The sequence below is a fragment of the Rattus norvegicus genome, chromosome 9, assembly GCF_036323735.1.
Source record: "Rattus norvegicus strain BN/NHsdMcwi chromosome 9, GRCr8, whole genome shotgun sequence".
Classification (NCBI taxonomy): domain Eukaryota; kingdom Metazoa; phylum Chordata; class Mammalia; order Rodentia; family Muridae; genus Rattus; species Rattus norvegicus.
Window position 1 is genome coordinate 95,778,819 of NC_086027.1, and position 17,791 is coordinate 95,796,609.

Sequence of the window (17,791 nt, forward strand, 5' to 3'; positions counted from 1 at the left end):
GGCACACAGCTAACTCAAGACCTTTGGGGTTCCTTCTCTATTTCAAAATGACTTGGTGCATCTTTTAAGGAAGGCCATAGCTGCAGAATGAGGAACAAAACTGGCAGCCTGGGCGCTAAGAATCCAGAATCCACTGGCAAGAAGCCATAATCAAGGCCTTCTTGATCTGAGCCCCGTGTCCCATGTGACCCAGGCGCTGCTCTGCTATTGTGAATGGACAATTTTTCTTTGCCTTCCGGTCCACTCCCTCCCCTGGGTTCCCATTGGGCTTAGCTAGTGGGAGCCTCAGCCAGATGGTAAGAAGGTGAGAGGAAGATAGTGAAGAATTAGAGTTGGGGGTGGGGGAGATCTATGTCCCTGGCTCCCTCCCTCCATAGAGGCCTCCACTCCTGCTGGGTGCTCTCTCTAGGTTCCAGCACTGGGGAGTTCTGGGGGTGGGGGCAAACTGCTCCCCTTTTCTGTTAGCTCTAGATCTCTACTCCTCTACCTACCAAACTCTCTCCAGTTTTCTATGGCCATCTGCCTCTTGCTAGGACTCTGACTAGTGCCTATGACATCTTTCTTGACCACATTTTACATTTTAAAATAGTTGAAAAAACACCACCTTTGGGATTGTTGGGAGGAACAGGGGTACACTGAGCTCCACCTCTTACTGTTTCTATCTCCAACCCCAAGCACACAGAAGGTCTCTAACCTAGTTTTATTTCCTGTTGCTGTAATAACAAGAAGCAACTTGGGTTGAGGGGTGGGCGGGAAGGTTTATTTTCACTCACAATTCCATATTGTGGCCTTTTGTAACGGGGAAGTGAAAGTGGTAGCCAGGCCGTGGTGGCATGTGCCTTTGGTCCCAGCACGAGAGAGAGAGAGAGAGAGAGAGAGAGAGAGAGAGAGAGAGAGAGAGAGACAGAGAGAGACAGAGAGAGACGGAGAGAGACAGAGAGAGACAGAGAGAGAGAGACAGAGAGAAAGAGAGACAGAGAGAAAGAGAGACAGACACAGAGACACAGAGACACAGAGACAGAGACAGAGACAAAGTCAAGTGGATCTCAGAGTTCAAGGTTAGGATGGTCTAAGAATGAGTTCCAGGATAGCCAGGGCTACACAAAGAAACCCTGTCTCGAAACACAGACCAGAGAGAGACAGAGAGAGAGAGAGACAGAGACAGAGACAGAGAGACAGAGAGAGACAGAGACGAGAGACAGAGAGACCCAAAACTAGAAAATGGTGCCACCCACAGTGGGTTGGGTTTTCCCAATCTACTAAATTAGGACAACACTCCTCTCCTGTTCCCTGCCTGTTCTTTTCCTCCCTCCCCCAAAAACACATACACATGCCACAGGCCAACCTGATCTAGACAATCCCTCATTCGGGTTCTCTTCCTAGGTAATTCTAGATTGTGTCAAGTTTACAAAGAAAACCACTAGTTCTTGCCTGTCATTCTGGTCCCAGTGTGGTGGCCCCACAGAGTCAGCAGTGGCCAGACCTCAGATTTCTAGGCAGTGTGGTAGAGTATGGTAGACCTAGATGTAGTATGTAGACCAGGCTTCTGTGGGGAGGGAGTCTCTTAGGCAGGTGGATATGTGCAATATCTGATGTAGGAGGGGACCTCAAGGCTCATTACTGAAGGACATTATCGTTCCTCCTGGCCCACAGTCACTGCAGTGCCACTTAGAAGAGCCTCCCACGTGCTGGTTAAGACTTAGTGGGGTTTATTGACTACACAGAGCCAACCATTCACTGGCCACCCTGCCTGGACACAGAGCCTTTCAAGCCCATCCTATGAAGACAGTGTATTGAACTGTGCAGCCAAGAGACTCCTTTCTCTGGCTTGTTGGGATCCATATCTCTACCATCTTCTCTGCCTCTGTCTGCTGCCTGTGGAGACAGGCTGCTTCCTGCTGGCCCACATGGCCTAACAATCGAAATTTACCTCATGGGACTTTGCTTCCCTTAGGAGGGCCCCTGGGTACTAGAAATAGGAAGCACTCAGAGCTGTCCCTGAGCCACAGCTCCAGGGTAGTGAAGCTATATCACAGTGTGGCCAATCTATATTAGAGTGTGGCCATGTGGCCTTTGCAAGGACACTTCCCTGTCATCTCTGCGTCCGTCTCATCCCCATCTGTCTCTTCAGTTGCCCTTGAATACGGGTGTGTTCACTGCACTCATATATAAATAAGTGGATTTTGTTGCTATAACTGAATACCACAAACAGGGTCATTTCTAAAGATTAAAGACTGGGCACGTAGCATCTGCCTAGCATGCACAAGGTCCCAACCAAACACACAAGAATAGAGGCTTACAGGTTATTTGGCTCACATTTCTGGATGTGGGATACCTAGGAGCAGTGTGCTAGCCTCTTATCTAGTTAGGACCTTCTTGCTTCTTGCTGCATCCCAACATGGCACAGGGTATCATACAGCCAGACATCAAGTGTGAGCTGAGGTTGCTTTTCCTCTGCAACAAGAGCCACTGACACCGTCAGAGCCCCACCATTACAAAGGCTTCACCTTCAAACACCATTTACGTGTGAATACGGGCATTGCCTTTCTAACAAGCGGGAAGGCAACCCAAACAGATCCCACTCTGGGGGGGGGAGGGGTCTTGCCTATGGAAGGTTGAGGAAAGCCTCCCTTCTTAGCAATGCCATTCCGAGCCGGCTCATACTCAGGCATCCACCCAGAGACGCCTGCTCCACTATCCTTGAAGTGTGAAGGCAACCCTACCTTCCTGGAAGCCCAGCCCACCTAGTCAGTCAGCCACCCTGGCCTGCCAGGCCCTGCTCCCTGCCCTCCATGACTGTGCAAGCACTAGCAGGGGCCAGCTTTCAGCATTCACTGCTGCTTCCAGCTCCCGCCTCCTCCCTGTGAGGATCCCTTTATCTTTTCGTTCTTCTACTTGCTTAATACACAGCCTATTCACCCACCACTGTTTACCTGCCCCCTCTGTCATCATTGTCGCCCCCATCCCCCAACCCCCACTCCGCTCCATCCCCCCGCCCCCGCCACTGCCCCCACCGCATTGAACACGTCTACAATTCAACAGTGCAGCACAGGTCCAGTTTCTGGGTTTGTTTTTTTCCTGCTGTGTAAAATAATGTGCATCTCAGCCTGTGGGCCTCCCAAATCGCACTGCCATCTTTCTTTCACACATGCAGTCCTTAGGCACTCTTCACCCCCTGCTGAGACTTCTTTTTTTCCCAGATTCACTCACAAGTCAGCCCACCTCGAATTTCTTTGATATTTTCATTCTCTTTCCAAATGCCCAGTGGCATGTCATCGATTACCCATAACCCCCTGACAAGACCACACACACTTATGACTGCTTTATCTGTAATGAGTTCACAGGTCTTACATCTCATCAAGTTATTCTTGTTATTCCATTCTTGTTTGCATTTGAACCACTGACAGAATATTCTGGAAATCTTGGCAGGGGCTGTCACTCAGGTGGTTAACAGTGCTTATAAGAGATTGAGCAGCATGGAGCTTTAAGGCAACAAGGGAGTTTATTGAAAAGAATAAACAGATGGGTTTTGCTAAACTCTCTATAAATTTACTAAGACAGCCTAAGCTAGACAGTATGAGCATTCTCTCTCTCATGCATGCGCACGCTCACCCGTGTGTGTGGGGGGGGGGGGGAGGTGTGGGTGTGTGAGTGCGCGCATGTGCGCGCAAAGCTATAGCCTATATGGACAGCCCGAGTCCACAGAGACTGTTCTCACACAAGGCCATGTCACCTCACTACAGTGTGGAAGACCCAGGATCCAAGGTTCAGAGACAAGCCTGAGAGCTTCCTAGTTGTATCAGCTGTTTGTCTCATTGCTGTAGCAAAATACCTTACAAAAGCAACTTGAGGAAGAAACATTTGGTTTACGGTTGCAGGGGATACAGTGGTTGCAGGGGATACAGTGGTTGCAGGGGATACAGTATGCAGTGATGGGGAAGGTTCAGCAGGAGAAGCAGAGGCTGCTGGCCACACTGTATCCATGGTCAGAAAACAGTGATCAATGCTGGTGTCAGTTTGCTTTCTCCTTTTTACTCAATCCTGTACCTCAGCCCATGGGATGATGTCACCTGCATTTTGGATGGGTTTTCCCACCTCAGTAAACCTAACCTAGATATGCCCAAAGACTTGTATCCATGGTAAGTCTTAATCCCATCAAGTAGGCAAGATACCTGAGTCTGTCCCATTCACCTGAGATGCTGAAGCCACCAGGTCAAGCCTCCCAGTTCAAGCTGTCAAACCATCAATAAAAGTAATGTAATGTAGAGGTGATTGAGTCAACCACCCGCTCTGAGGACTTTCTAACCCAAACCCATCTTCCTATTGGCCTGGTTTACCACAAGCAATGGGTTTTTTCAGCAAGAAGGCAGCTATCTGGCCCTAAAGAAATGGTTCAACCTCTGATCTCTAACCCTGAAGATGGATACAAGTCATTGTTAAAATGGTAGGGACAGCTAGACGTGGTAACTCATACCTGTAATCCCAACCCTTACATAGCTGAGACAGGAGGATTGCCATGAGTGTGAGGCCACCCTGAGCTATAGTGTAAAATATTATCTTAAAATAAAATAAAATAAAAAATATAATAAAAAGACAAGAGTGAACTGGGGGGGCAGACACTTGGCCCATGTGGAGGGATTATGACCCCTTAAAGCCACAGAAGACTCACTAGAGCGTGCGTACATCTCAATACCTGCAGCAACTTGGTCTCTTGCTCTGGTCTGGCTGCCTCTAGGGATAGCCGTCTTAGCAAGGATATACCTAGACAGAGGAAGGGGCATCTTGGTGGAGGCTGGGATAACTGTTCAGGGAAAACCTTGAGTTTCCTGCTGGAGCTGCCTCTTCCACCAACACACCAAAGAGTCCTGGTCCCAGAGTGTTATAATAGTAGAGCAGAGTCACCTCTATCATCAACAACAGAGGCACAAAGTAGAAGATCCCTGTATTGCATTGCTTGGACCACTCACTGACTTTTAGTTGAAAAACAAGGAAGCAAGCAAACATGATTAAGAGCCGGATAGGGGGCCAAGTGGTGAAGAGCCCTGGCTGCTCTTGCAGAGGATCCTGAGTTCAGTTCCCAGCACCCACATGGTGTCTCACAATGATCTCTAACTCCAGTCCAAAGGGTCTGATGTCCTCTGGCCTCCACGGGCACAGCAATCACATGGTACACAGATGTAGGTGGGGACAAAACATTGTATACATAAAATACATATTTTTCAAAAGTAACTAAGTCTAGCATGGTTAGACTAACTAACCCCTTCAATCCCAGGACTCAAGAGACAGGAACAGAAAAATCTCTTGTGAGTTCCAGGTTAGCCAGGGCCACATAGTGAGACCCACTCAAAAAGCAAACAAACAAACAAACAAAAAAAATAGAATTTAAACAAATGGAAAAGATTGCAAGAATGAATTTTCCTATGTTTAAAAACAATAATCAAGTGTGGTGGCACAAGCTTGTAATTTTTACGCCCTTGAGAATCTGATGCAGGAGGATAGCTGCAAACTTGAGGCCATCTTGGGTTACATAGCCAGACCCCATTTCAAAGAGCCTTAAGTAAAATAAAATAAACTAGCCATGTGTGTTAGCATGTGTTCTTAATCCCAGTTACTCTGGGGGTTGGACCAGGAGGATGATGTATTCAAGCTCAGTCTGGATAGTTTAGAGTGAACTTGCTTCAAAATCAAGTTTAAAATGGCAGACTGTTGGTGTCTGGTGATACACGTCTGTCATTCCAGCACCCAGGAGGCAGAGATAGGAGAAGTAGGATGCTTACTTAGCTTGTGTAAAGTCCTGGGTTCAATCCCTAGTGCTATAAAAATAAGTCATTAATAAACAGATAGTTTGGGCCTGGGATGTCCCTCACGGTGGGGCTATGTGTACTTTGCATGTGTGAGAACCTGAGCTCTATCTTCAATACCAAAAATAAGAAATAATTTTTAGAAATGGTCTTTGTGGGGGGAGCAAAAATAGCTCTGTTTGCCATACCCACACATACCTAAACTAGTAAAAATAGAAACTCTTGGGCCTTTGAGATTATAGGTGATTTCTTTAAAAAAAAACCCTGGCATTTCCTAATTTGTATATAATTAAAAATATACTAATTTGTATAGTAAAGTACTTATAGAAATAGTTTTTTTAACAGATGGAAAGAAAAAATAGTTTTAAAAATACTATTTGCACCTTTGCAAAGGGCTCCTGGGAGTCACTGGCTACAGGATGTGAGGTGTGGGTGGAGAGCCTGAGGCAGTTTTGGAATATGGTCACTCCCAGTCTGTTCAGTCTCTGTTCCAGGTGGCCTTTGTGGTTGGGTGACATTCTAGCTAAAGTATGCTCTGTCCTGGGCTTCTGTCCTCAGGCATCCGAAGGTGTGCCCATGAGGTTCTTCACGAAGTTGGACCAGCTCATCGAGTTTTACAAGAAAGAAAACATGGGGCTGGTGACCCACCTGCAGTTCCCTGTGCCTCTGGAGGAGGAGGATGCTATTGATGAGCCTGAAGAGGACACAGGTAGGAAGGGAAGGAGGGTATGGCAAGGATGGGGAGGTGCCAGCAGGACTCTGTGGCCCGGTCTCACAGTGCTTATAGACTAGAGTACCTCTTTGGAGGTTGAACCATCCTTTCACAGGTATCATATATCTGCATTGCAGTTCATAACAGTAGCAAAATTACAGTTACAAAGTAGCAACAAAATAATCTTACGGTTGCAGTCACTGCAATGTGAAGAACTGTATTAAAGGGTTGCAGGGTTAGGAAGGTTCAGCTCCACTGGACACAGAAATGATTGGTTGGGAGCATGGCTCTGAAATCAGGTGTGGACTAGAATTACTGCTTCCTTGCTTGTTGCCATTGTGGCCTTGGGGGACTTCAACTCTCTGAACCACAAGCTTCCCTCTAAAGAGATTAGATAACAGTGGCACTTAGTCTCTTAGGATGTCACAGGATGAGATGCCATTCCCGGTACACAGCAAACGCTCTCTAGAAATGACATTGCCATCATTATGATGAAAGCAGTGAAGACGGTCCATGCACATAAGTGGGAGGATGGAAAAGTGCTTCTTCATGTACCATCATTAGGGGCAACCAAAATGGTCATGGTGGTGTGTGCAAAATTATAGCTACCCTAAAATTTAGGAGGCTGAGGCAGGAAGAGCATGAGTTTGAGCTAGCCTGGGCTCCATAGTGAGACACCACCATCTGTAAAAAGGCTTCTAAAATACATTGGAAAAAAAAGTTCCCAAGAGTTTGTGAAGGCTAGCACAGAGACAAGGGGCCAGTCATTGAGAGTCAGGAATATAGAGAGCCCTGCAGTAGGACACCCTTCTTTTCGCCTCAAAGTTTCCTTGCCTGACAGAAGCCCACAGATTACCTCCTGAACCCCTCAGCAGGTCAGTGTGTTCCTGGCAGGTTCCCTGGGGGGAAGGGATTAGACCTGCAATGCTGACATCCCAGGCCTGGCTCCTACCTGTCCCTGGAGAGAATATGCCAGGCACATTCATTCAAGGCATCCTTTTGTACTGTGGGCTAGCTGTGGATTCCCTAGCCTCTGTTCCAATCTTCTGCCCTCCTGGAGACCATCCAAAGGGCATCCAGGAGAGCTGCCTCATCAGCCTGAAGGAGCAGCAGAGGCATATAGTGAAGCACCTGTCCTAGATGGCCATAGTTCTAAGTCTACTTAGATGAGGTCTACCCTGTCTCATCTGTCTGACTTCTAGAGATCAACAGGTGAGGTATAGCTGGGGCCAAAGCTCAAAAGAAGTCCACATGGCAGCCTTGACCTTGTCCTGTAGACATGTCTTCCACACAGCCACCACTCTCTCTCCCCTCAGGCCACCCACCATGCTTTTTCTCAGCTTGTCCTGCCCCTGGCATGCCATTGGAAGCAAGCCCCCAATGCTTCCTATAAAGGCTCTGAAGAGAATCCCAGTCTATTGGCCTTGACTTCACCTCCACAAACAAGGCTCCTGGTCACCTGCAGTGCCAAGTTCAAGGCCTCTGATCTGTCCTGGGTCTTCTTGAAGGCCTGCAGTTCCAGGACCCAACATAGATTTAGAGCTGTCTCCACAGCCAAAGAGAAAAGAATGGGCAATAAACTGAAGGAAAAGACCCCTTGTCCCTGTCATCTGGACAGTGTTGTGGCTGGGTGCCAGGGCGGCCATTAGGGACCTGGGCAGGGCTTGGGCAGGGAGTCTTGAATATAAATGTCCCAGTCACCTTGACTTTGTGCACATGAAGGACATCTGAAAAGGGTGGGCGAGGGTCTCAATCTCTCAGATGAAGGTCAAGTTGTTTGTTTGATATTTTAGGTCTCAGAAGGCCCTTTACTTTCTAAATTTGTTTCTGGGGGGGCTAGAAGAGGGAAAGGAAGCCTGAGGTTGGAAAGAATGGAGAGAGAAGGCAGGGGAAAGAGGGAGCAAGGGAGGGAGAGAGAGGGGTGCAGGGAGAGAACCATTGAGTGGGCTTGTTTTCCTGGCCCTAGGCTCTGGCTATACTTTGTAGACCCTGAGAGCCAAGGGTCTTGCAGATCTGCCAATTGATCTGTTCACGGTCAGCAAGCCTGAAGGTGTCCCTGTGCTTCTCAGGGCCAACTGACCCAAGGAGGTCTTTGCTGAGCAACATGGTAGGACAAGACCATAGCCAGAGGCTTCAGATCTAAGGATCATGAAATTAGGGTCACCTCAAGGGGCTCCCTATCTAATGAGCATGGCTATAAGGAGGAAGAGTGGGAACAGTGGGGCAGAGTGGAACCTGGTACTGGGTAGCCTGGACCTCACAGGGCTGTGGTTGAAATGCAGAACAGGGCTGTATAGACAATATCCTCACCGATGGCATTTGTCCCTCTGTTCTCCTGGTAGAAAGTGTCATGTCACCACCTGAGCTGCCTCCCAGAAACATCCCTGTGTCTGCTGGGCCCTGCGAGGCCAAGGACCTTCCTCTTCCAACAGAGAACCCCCGAGCCCCTGAGGTCACCCGGCTGAGTCTCTCCGAGACACTGTTTCAGCGTCTACAGAGTATGGATACCAGTGGGTGAGTTTCTACCTGGAAGGTCCCCTGGGTAGCCAGCCTTTGCCTAGAACCCAACATCTAGCACCCAAGCATGCACAAGCCCAGACTGCAGGAAACAGCAGTCCTGCTTATCCATGTAAAGTTGAAAGCCAATGTCTGTCTTGAGGACTATCTCCCTGCCCCCAAGTTGTTTTCTGTCCTTAGCACATGTCTCTATCAAGGTCTTCACATTTTTCCTGTGAGATTTTATGGTCTCCTTGGAGTGATTTTAACATTCATAATTTTTAGGTCTTTCTACCCTGTAAGTGCAAGATTGCTTTTTGTGTAGAAGGTCACTGCTGTTCTGTGGTCAGATGACACCTACACACCCACGCTTGCCCACGTTTCTAAAGTGTTTCTCATCACTCTGTGAGGCTGCTCCTGCCTGCACACTACATCTTACCACAGGCAGCTGCAGGAGGACCTCTGCATTCCATAGCCACACTTTAGTCTGAGAAACAGTAGCCTGGACCCCAGGAAAACCAATGTGACTGTCTACATGGTCATTCCTCACGGCTCCCGTGGGGCTCCAGGATGGCACCACAAACTTACAGCTTCATTAATGGAGTGCACAGTGCTAAGTGACATTATTCCTAGAACTCCATTAAGTGCTAGGAGAAAGGCTGGTTGCTAAGAGCTGGAGCCCAGGGAGTACATGGTCCGCAGAAATATGTGACGGTGGTGATGTAGCAGGTAATACAGGCTGACTGAGAGGAGACAACTTGGGTTCCAAACCAGGCCAACCTCTGGGGACAGGTTGTGCTCAAAGTCAGGCTACCTGAGTATCCACTACCTGATCTCACATTCCTGGTTCTAATGACACACAGAAGCCAGGCATGATGGTATGTGTCTGTCATTCCAACACTTGGAAAGTCAACTGGATGTGGTCTTATACCTATAGTACCAGCACTGAGGAGACTTGAGGCTGGAAGATCAGGTGTTCAAAGTCAGCCTGGGCTGCACAGGCAGATCCTATCCCCTCCACCCCCTACTCCTGAGAAAATAAAATTAATAATACACTGACTTTACAATGGAGGCCGAGGTGACTCCAGCCCCTCTATACTTAGAGCTCTGGGTCACCTTCGACTGAGAGTTTGGACTTGGCATGAGGGTCAGACCTATTTGTTATCACTAAGCTAGATTGTCCTTCCAGCCCTTAGGTTACAGCCGTATGGATGAAGGAGATAGAGAACTGACCCCTCCTCATGTTTCCAAGGCCGTCTCTTTTAAAAACAAACAAACAAACAAACAAACAAACAAACAAAAAGCCAGATGAAGGCAGCACACACCTTTGATCCCAGCACTCAGGAGGCAGAGGCGGCAGATGTGTGTAAAGTAAGTTCGAGGCCAACCTGGTCTACAGAGTGAGTTCTAGGACAGCCAGGACTGTATCGAGAAACTCTGTCTCCAAAACAAGCAAGCGAAAAGAATAACCCTTTCCCAGCCCTATCACCCCCTCCAACAGTGTCCAGAATGCTCATCCCAAGGGTATTCCTGGTGGCCTCTTCCTGGTTTTGATCTACCCCTCTGCCTCTGCAGTCCCACCTGTGGGACCTTCTTCACAGAGCCACACAGATCTCTACCGGAACATGTCTCTACCAAAGACCGGGAATCCTCAATGTGGCCAGCACGGGCGAAAGTGGCCTTTCATTGTTTCTCTGTTTCCCAGGCTCCCGGAGGAGCACCTGAAAGCCATCCAGGATTATCTGAGCACTCAGCTCATGCTGGACTCTGACTTTCTGAAGACAGGCTCCAGCAACCTCCCTCACCTGAAGAAGCTGACTTCACTCCTCTGCAAGGAACTCCATGGGTAATGGAGACCCCTAGGGGAGGGGTGGGGGAGCTTCATGGGTAATGGGAGCCAGTGGATGATGGGGTCCCCTACCCATCCAGGAGGATGGACATAGTGAAAGGTGTTCATTAGAGTGGCCCTGTATCACCTCTGTCCAAATGCCTCTGCAGCACTCACGGTAACTGGACAGCGGGCAGAGTCTGAATGCTCCATGCTTGTTTGGAGCCCTTGTTGTCATAGAATTTGAACTCTAGCTGGGCTGGGAAAGTTGTTCATTTGTTTATTCTTTTTTGGTTTATTTTGGGGGTGGGCTGGGTGCATGTGCATGCTGGGGAAGTAGGACCTTGTGCATGCCAAAGAGATGTGCCTATCCATAGTGTTTTGTTGTTGTTAATTTGTTTGTTTTTAATTCAACTTAAGTAGAGGCAGAGTATATGTGTGCGTATGTGAGTTTGTGTGTTTGTGTGTGTGTGTGTGTGTGTGTGTTTGTGTAAGAAAGGGGGGACACTCATGTGTCATTGAGGGGGAGCTAACATTTATGTGCCATGGTATATGTAGGGACACACATGCTGTGAGGGGACACACATATGCTGTGAGGAGAACATATTTATGTGCTATGATACATCGGGAGGACATGCATGTGCTGTGGTGTGGGGAGATATGTATGTGCCACTGTGTTGTGTGGAGGGGGGGAGGCAAGATACGCATGTGCTATGATATCTGTGTGTAGGACAGAGGGCAGATAGTTAGACTCACACACTTTCTCCTTGCTACAGCCCCCACATCCAACCAACACATAAAGGCCCTGGCAGGAAATAAATTAAAGTCACTTTATATGTATTCCTGGTGGCCTCAGGGTGGTGACAGATCAAGCCTTCTGGTGATGGCAATGTTTAAAGTGACCCAACATCAATTCCCCACTATGGACGTTATTGAATGACTGACCAATGGGTAAAATTTGTGATTTTTAAAAATTCTTTTGATTGTACATCTTGAATTTCATTAACGTAAACACATTGTGGTTGGAGCTGGGCATTGTGGCACACACCTTTAATCCCAGAACTTGAGAGGCAGAGGCTAGCATATCTCTGTGACTTTGAGGCTAGCCTGGTCTACATACTGAGTTCCAGTACAGAAAGACCCTATCTCACAAACAAAGAAAACCCCATAACTATACTTTCATGGAAAAGGCTGGTCTACAATGTAAAGAAGTGGCAAGGAGTGTGAAAGGTCACACCAGGAGTAACTGAAAGCCATCCTGAGTAACAAAGTAAACCCCTCCGAAATGCGGGAAATGTTTCTCAAGAGTGAGGGCCTGCAGCCAGCCTGTGCTAGTTCATGTTTTGGTACATGAACACTTACTGCAGCTTCCAGTTCTCTGGTGCTCTCCCAATCTTAGCTTGGTTAATATTCAGAAAAGAGTCTTCCATCACCGGTAATCCAATTCGCCATTCTATTTAAAGGCTCTCAAAGGCACAGGCGGCGCACTTGGTAAAGTTGACAAATCGACCAGTTGTCGGATTGGCCTGCTAGTCATTTGTTTCAATGAACTCGTTTTCTCAAGGGATGCACTGTACACCGGGCTGGCAGTAGGGCTGTCACTGTTAAAGGTCTCCATGGTATTGTTTGTTCTGTCCTTGCAAACCATTTATCACTGGGGCAAAATACACACAAAGGGCCCTCGCTTTAAAAATATACATGCATTATTTTGTGACAGCTCATAAAAAGCTGTTATTTCTGCCTGGACACAGGTCTTGACCTTTGCTAGGTCCATGGGTAGCTTTGTCCAGACCCTTCCACAGCTCCCCACAGCACCGAGTTCCCCCGGCACCTGCCTCACCTCATCACTATGGTGACAGCAGCAGCCTCTCTGATGCGCCTGCTTCTCTGGCACATTATAGCCAGTGTTAAAAGCTTCCATATCTCTGTCTGCTGAATAATTAACTTCAAGTTGTTCAAGAGACCGGAATGTTCTTCACCTCCCTGCACACTTTTCTTCACTTTTATAATCAGGTGGTGACTAGGCGTGTAGATGGAACAGCCTGTTTCCATTCCCCAGGCATCTGTGCAGGTCTGTTCCACAGGAATCCGAGTAAACAGGATAGGTGTGCTCCGGCGTTCCTCTGTTCAGTTACCAACTAGCGAGCACCGGCTGAGGGGCTCCTCTGCAGAACTAAGATAAAGATGAATCCACATACAGAAAACTGTAACTTAGTGACTGATTAAACAAATAAAGGCATGGGGCTGGAGAAACGACTCAGCAGTTAAGAACATTCGCTGATCTTGCAGAGGACCTGGGCTGTGTTCCTAGCACCCACAGGGACGGTTCCAGGGGGTCTGGTGTCCTCTTCTGACAAGTTCTACACACAGTGCACATACACTCACGTACTTGAAATAGAAAATGTAAAAGTCTATTTAAATAAAGGAATCGTTTACATAGATAAATAGTCAAAAAAAACTATATTTCTGCATTTTATTATTTTTATTTCTAATTTATTTTCATTTGTGTGTATGTGTGCATGCCCTCTCATCTGTATGTGTACCGTGTGCATGCATGAACCCACAGAAACCAGAAGGGGGCCACAGATTCTTTGGAGCAGGAGTGACAGGCTGTTGGGAGCCACTCACTCCACATGGGTATTCAGAGTTGAACTTAGTTCTCTGCAGGGGCAGCCAGCTCTTTACTGATAACTGCTATCTCCAGCCGCCCCTCCCTAAGTTTCAAAACTTGCTTTTGTTCCTTCTGTTTTGAGACAGGGTCTCAATACGTAGCCTCATCCCAGTGTGACCCCTCTCTCCTCTTGTCTTAGTCATGTGCTTAGTTTATAAGCATGCACCGCAATACCTAGCTTAAAAAGCTCGCCTGTAACTCCAGCACTGTAGTGGACATAGGGAGGATGTCTGGTGCTGGCCAGCCACAGGCCTTGCTTCAAGCTCAGTGAAAACCCTGTCTCAAGGGAATAAGGCACAGAGGAGAGAGCCACACGCCTGACCTCTCCCTCTGGCCTCCACACAGGCACAGGTGCACCAGTGCACTCACATGCGCATGCAGCACACACACACACACACACACACACACACACACACACACACACACACACAGGGAGAGAGAGAGAGAGAGAGAGAGAGAGAGAGAGAGAGACATACACACAGAAACTTTTAATGAGCAAATAATTGGTCCCCAGTAGATACTAATAATAAGTTTCTAACTGTACTGTACAGGAATTGCTAAAGAAAGGGTAATAGGAGAATAAAAAATTATAAACCACCTTATAATGGTATCTAATCCATCTAGAGTGAAAACGTAATAATGCAAAAAGCACAGTGTCTAGATTAAGTAAGAAGCAGATCAATAAGTGAACTTTACAGCAGCATATGGAAATGACAAAATTCCCAACAGAAAGTTGGTGAGAGAGATGGGGCAATTTATTTAAAGCGAAATACAGGAGAAGGCAAGCACAGAAATATACTTAAAGGCATTAGATGTTAATATAAGAAGCCTGCTCAGGACCCCAGGCATGCTCAGTCCTAAAGCATGACATTATTATAGACATTAAAAAGAGAAAATTCAGTGGTAGCGTGCGTGCACGGCATAGGCAATGCTTTGTGTTTCATACCAAATGCCATTTACACCGCGTGTGGCAGTGCCAGCCTATCCCAGCACTTGGCAAATGCAGGCAAAAGAATCAGAAACTCAAGGTCATCTTCAGCTACACAGCAAGCATGAGGCTAGCCCCGGCTCTGTGAGACCCTGGGGGAGGGGCAGAGGGAGAGGGTTCAGAAGGCAGTCAAGAGGTCGCAGCAGCAGCTTGGTCACCAGTGGCTTGTTAATGTTGAAATAAAGCTACAATCGTGGTTCTCCCAGTTTGATAGTCGGAAATAGGAAAGGAAAGGCTACAGGAACAACACTTTTTACAACACTATTTATAATAGCAAAGATTTCAAAGTAACCCAAACTCCTAGATGTTGATTTGGGAATATTTCTTGGCAGCTTATTTTGAAAAACTTTACAATATTAAATATGTAAAAACATGGACAGGTTTGGATTTTTGTGTTTTGTATGTATACATACATACATACACACATACATACATACACACACACACACACACACACACACACACACACACACACACACGAAAAACCAAACTTAAAATTCCCCACTATGCTTTAAAGGCTGTGACAATAACAGAGAGAGAAAGAGAAAAGCCATAAAACCTAGTTCTGGAACTACCAAGAGGCTCGACACTCTTCAGCTGCCAGGAGATCTGAATCTGAACATGGGGTACCCCACCTAGCACCCCAAAGTTGAATTATTATTTGTTTTATTTTATCTTCCCCCTGCCCCCAAGACAGGGTTTCTCTGTGTAGTCCTGGCTGTCCTGGAACTCAGAGATCCGCCTGCCTCTGCCTCCTGAGTGCTGGGATTTAAAGGCGTGTGCCACCAATTCCAGCTTCCTTTATTATTTTTAAAAAGAATATCATATGTGGGCACTGTATTTAAATCATTTCCCCTCCTGTACTCCCTCCAACTCCTCCCAAATCCCCTCTACTCACTCAAATTTCTGTTGTGTATTATTTATTATTGTTACATGTATGTACATATAAATATATAAACGTAATCTGCCAATGAGTAACATTTAGTGTTACTCATATGTTGCATGTTTTAAATGTGCTTTCCAGGAGGCTGGGGAGATGGCTCAGTGGGTAAAGTTCTTGCTGCACAAACCTAAGGACCAGGGTTCAGATCCCCAATCAGCATAGAAAAGCTGGCTGGATGTGGTGGCTCTCCTATGATACTAGCGTGCTTGTTGGGAGCAAAGACGGGGAATCCCTAAAGACATGGAATCTCTGAAGTGAGCTGGCTGGACAGACTAGCTGAATCGACCAGCTCTGGGTTCATCAAGAAACCCTACCTCCATCAAGAGCGTGATCACACCTAATGACAGCCTCAGGCCCCTACATGCATGTGCACACACATACATGCACACACACACAAATAAGTTAATGAATAAAATATTTGGCTCTCCAGACCATAGTGAAACCTGGGCATTTGCATTTTTAGTGTGTGTGTGTGTGTGTGTGTGTGTGTGTGTGTGCATGTGTGTGTGTGTGTGTGTGTGTGTGTGTGTCTGAAATTTAAGAAATATGCTCCTAAGTAATTTTATAGTTGTTTGTGTTTCCAGATTAGAAACAGATTCTATAGGTTACATAGTGGATTATGCTCTGGTACAGATTGAAGAGGGTCAGGGTCTAGGCCAGCCTGATGGGCTGGCTGATCTTTGCCCGGGCATGTCCTTAAGGGAAGGGCTAAGGGATTGGCCGCCGGGTGGGGCCTGTCTGCAGTTAGGGCCTGTATTCCTCAGGTGCTACTAGTTCGCACTAATTGTTGAACTTTACCTTGCTCCTCGGCTCTCAGAGAAGTCATCAGGACCCTCCCGTCCCTGGAGTCTCTGCAGAGGTTGTTTGACCAGCAGCTCTCCCCAGGCCTTCGCCCACGACCTCAGGTAAGGGGTTCAGATTTGGAAAGATATAATTGCTGCACCAGGGACTCTGAAGGCAGGTAGAAGCACCGCCTCCTCGAGTTGGCTAGTCTAATATAAACATTGGCGTGGGGTGGGGCAGGGGAGTGGTGGTGAGGCGAACATCCCTTCCCTTCCGTAAAGGCATTTCCTGGCATCAGTTCCTGACTTCAGACAGTTTCACCTCACAGACAAATTGCCTGGTGTTGGAGAAGGAGGCGAGCAGGGTCATTCCCAACGTTTCTCCTCAGAAATTGAAAGGCAAGGAAAACATGAGGTTCTTCATACACTTTACCCCAGGGACTGCAAGATGGTGGTGCCCCACCTCCACAGCCGCTCGCAGTTGGGCAGGAGACAAGGGTTAAATGAAGAATAGATCTGGCTGTATTTTTTTAGTGCCCTCGGTAAATTTAGAGTATAGTAAGGGTGGGGACCTAGATTCTTAGAGGAGCATTGTTAAAAGTGAGGATATAGGGGTTGGGGATTTAGCTCAGTGGTAGAGCGCTTGCCTAGGAAGCGCAAGGCCCTGGGTTCGGTCCCCAGCTCCGAAAAAAAAGAACCAAAAAAAAAAAAAGTGAGGATATAGAGCAGGGCATGGTGGCTCATGAGTTCAAGGTCAGCCTGGTCTACAAAGCAAGTTCTAAGATATCCAGAACTACACAGAGAAACCATGTCTCAAACAAACAAACAAACAAACAAACAAACACCAAAAAAGTGAGAATGTGAAATAGAACAGCATGGTTGAGGGGTCAGAAAGGACAGAATCTCCAAAAACACCAACAGAGCCATTGTAAATGCTAGGGACAACAAACCAGATCCATTAATGTTCTATTGATGAATGTATGTTTGGGAAGTTGACCTCCAGCTCACCATCTCCTGCCTTAGCCTCCAAAGTGCTAGGATTGTAGGCATGAGCTAACACATCTGACTTAAGCCCATGGTGTGTGGAAGGGGAGTGATGAGTGTGTGTGTGTGTGTGTGTGTGTGTGTGTGTGTGTGTGTGTGTTTGGTACTTGTATATGAAAATATGTATATCCGCATGTACTTGCATGAGGAGGCCAGAGGCCAATGTCAGGTGCCTTCCCCAGCTGCTCTCATCTTTTTTATTACATTGTATTTGTTTGTTTGTTTATACGTTTTTATTGTACGCGTGTGTGCATGCATTCACTCATGGGCATGTAGCACGGCACAAGTGTAAAAGCAGACTTGTAGGAGTCAATTCTTTCCCACCATATGTGTTGTATTTTATAAAAAAGAAAAAGAGGCCAAGGATATGTTTGGTAGAGGTGTGGTAAGGTGTAAGGGAAGGGGGTGCTTCTGTGGGCCCATGCTGAGGCATCCCTTCTACCTGAGGGACCAGCCACACAGTATAGTATAGAATTGAGTTTAGGGCATGGGGAGGGGAGTTGAAGGGGTAGGAGGGAGGGAGGGG

At 47.2% G+C, this 17,791-nt stretch overlaps 1 protein-coding gene across 1 annotated transcript in view; it reads left to right on the plus strand.

Annotated features, from left to right (window-relative positions):
• Nucleotides 1–17,791, plus strand: part of Inpp5d (inositol polyphosphate-5-phosphatase D) — a 105,052-nt gene that overhangs the window by 43,286 nt on the left and 43,975 nt on the right. Inside the window, exons 3-6 of the mRNA NM_019311.2 lie at nt 6,360–6,510; nt 8,856–9,027; nt 10,715–10,855; nt 16,257–16,344. Of these exons, the coding sequence (NP_062184.2) occupies nt 6,360–6,510; nt 8,856–9,027; nt 10,715–10,855; nt 16,257–16,344 (552 nt within the window). The remainder of the gene's footprint in view (nt 1–6,359; nt 6,511–8,855; nt 9,028–10,714; nt 10,856–16,256; nt 16,345–17,791) is intronic.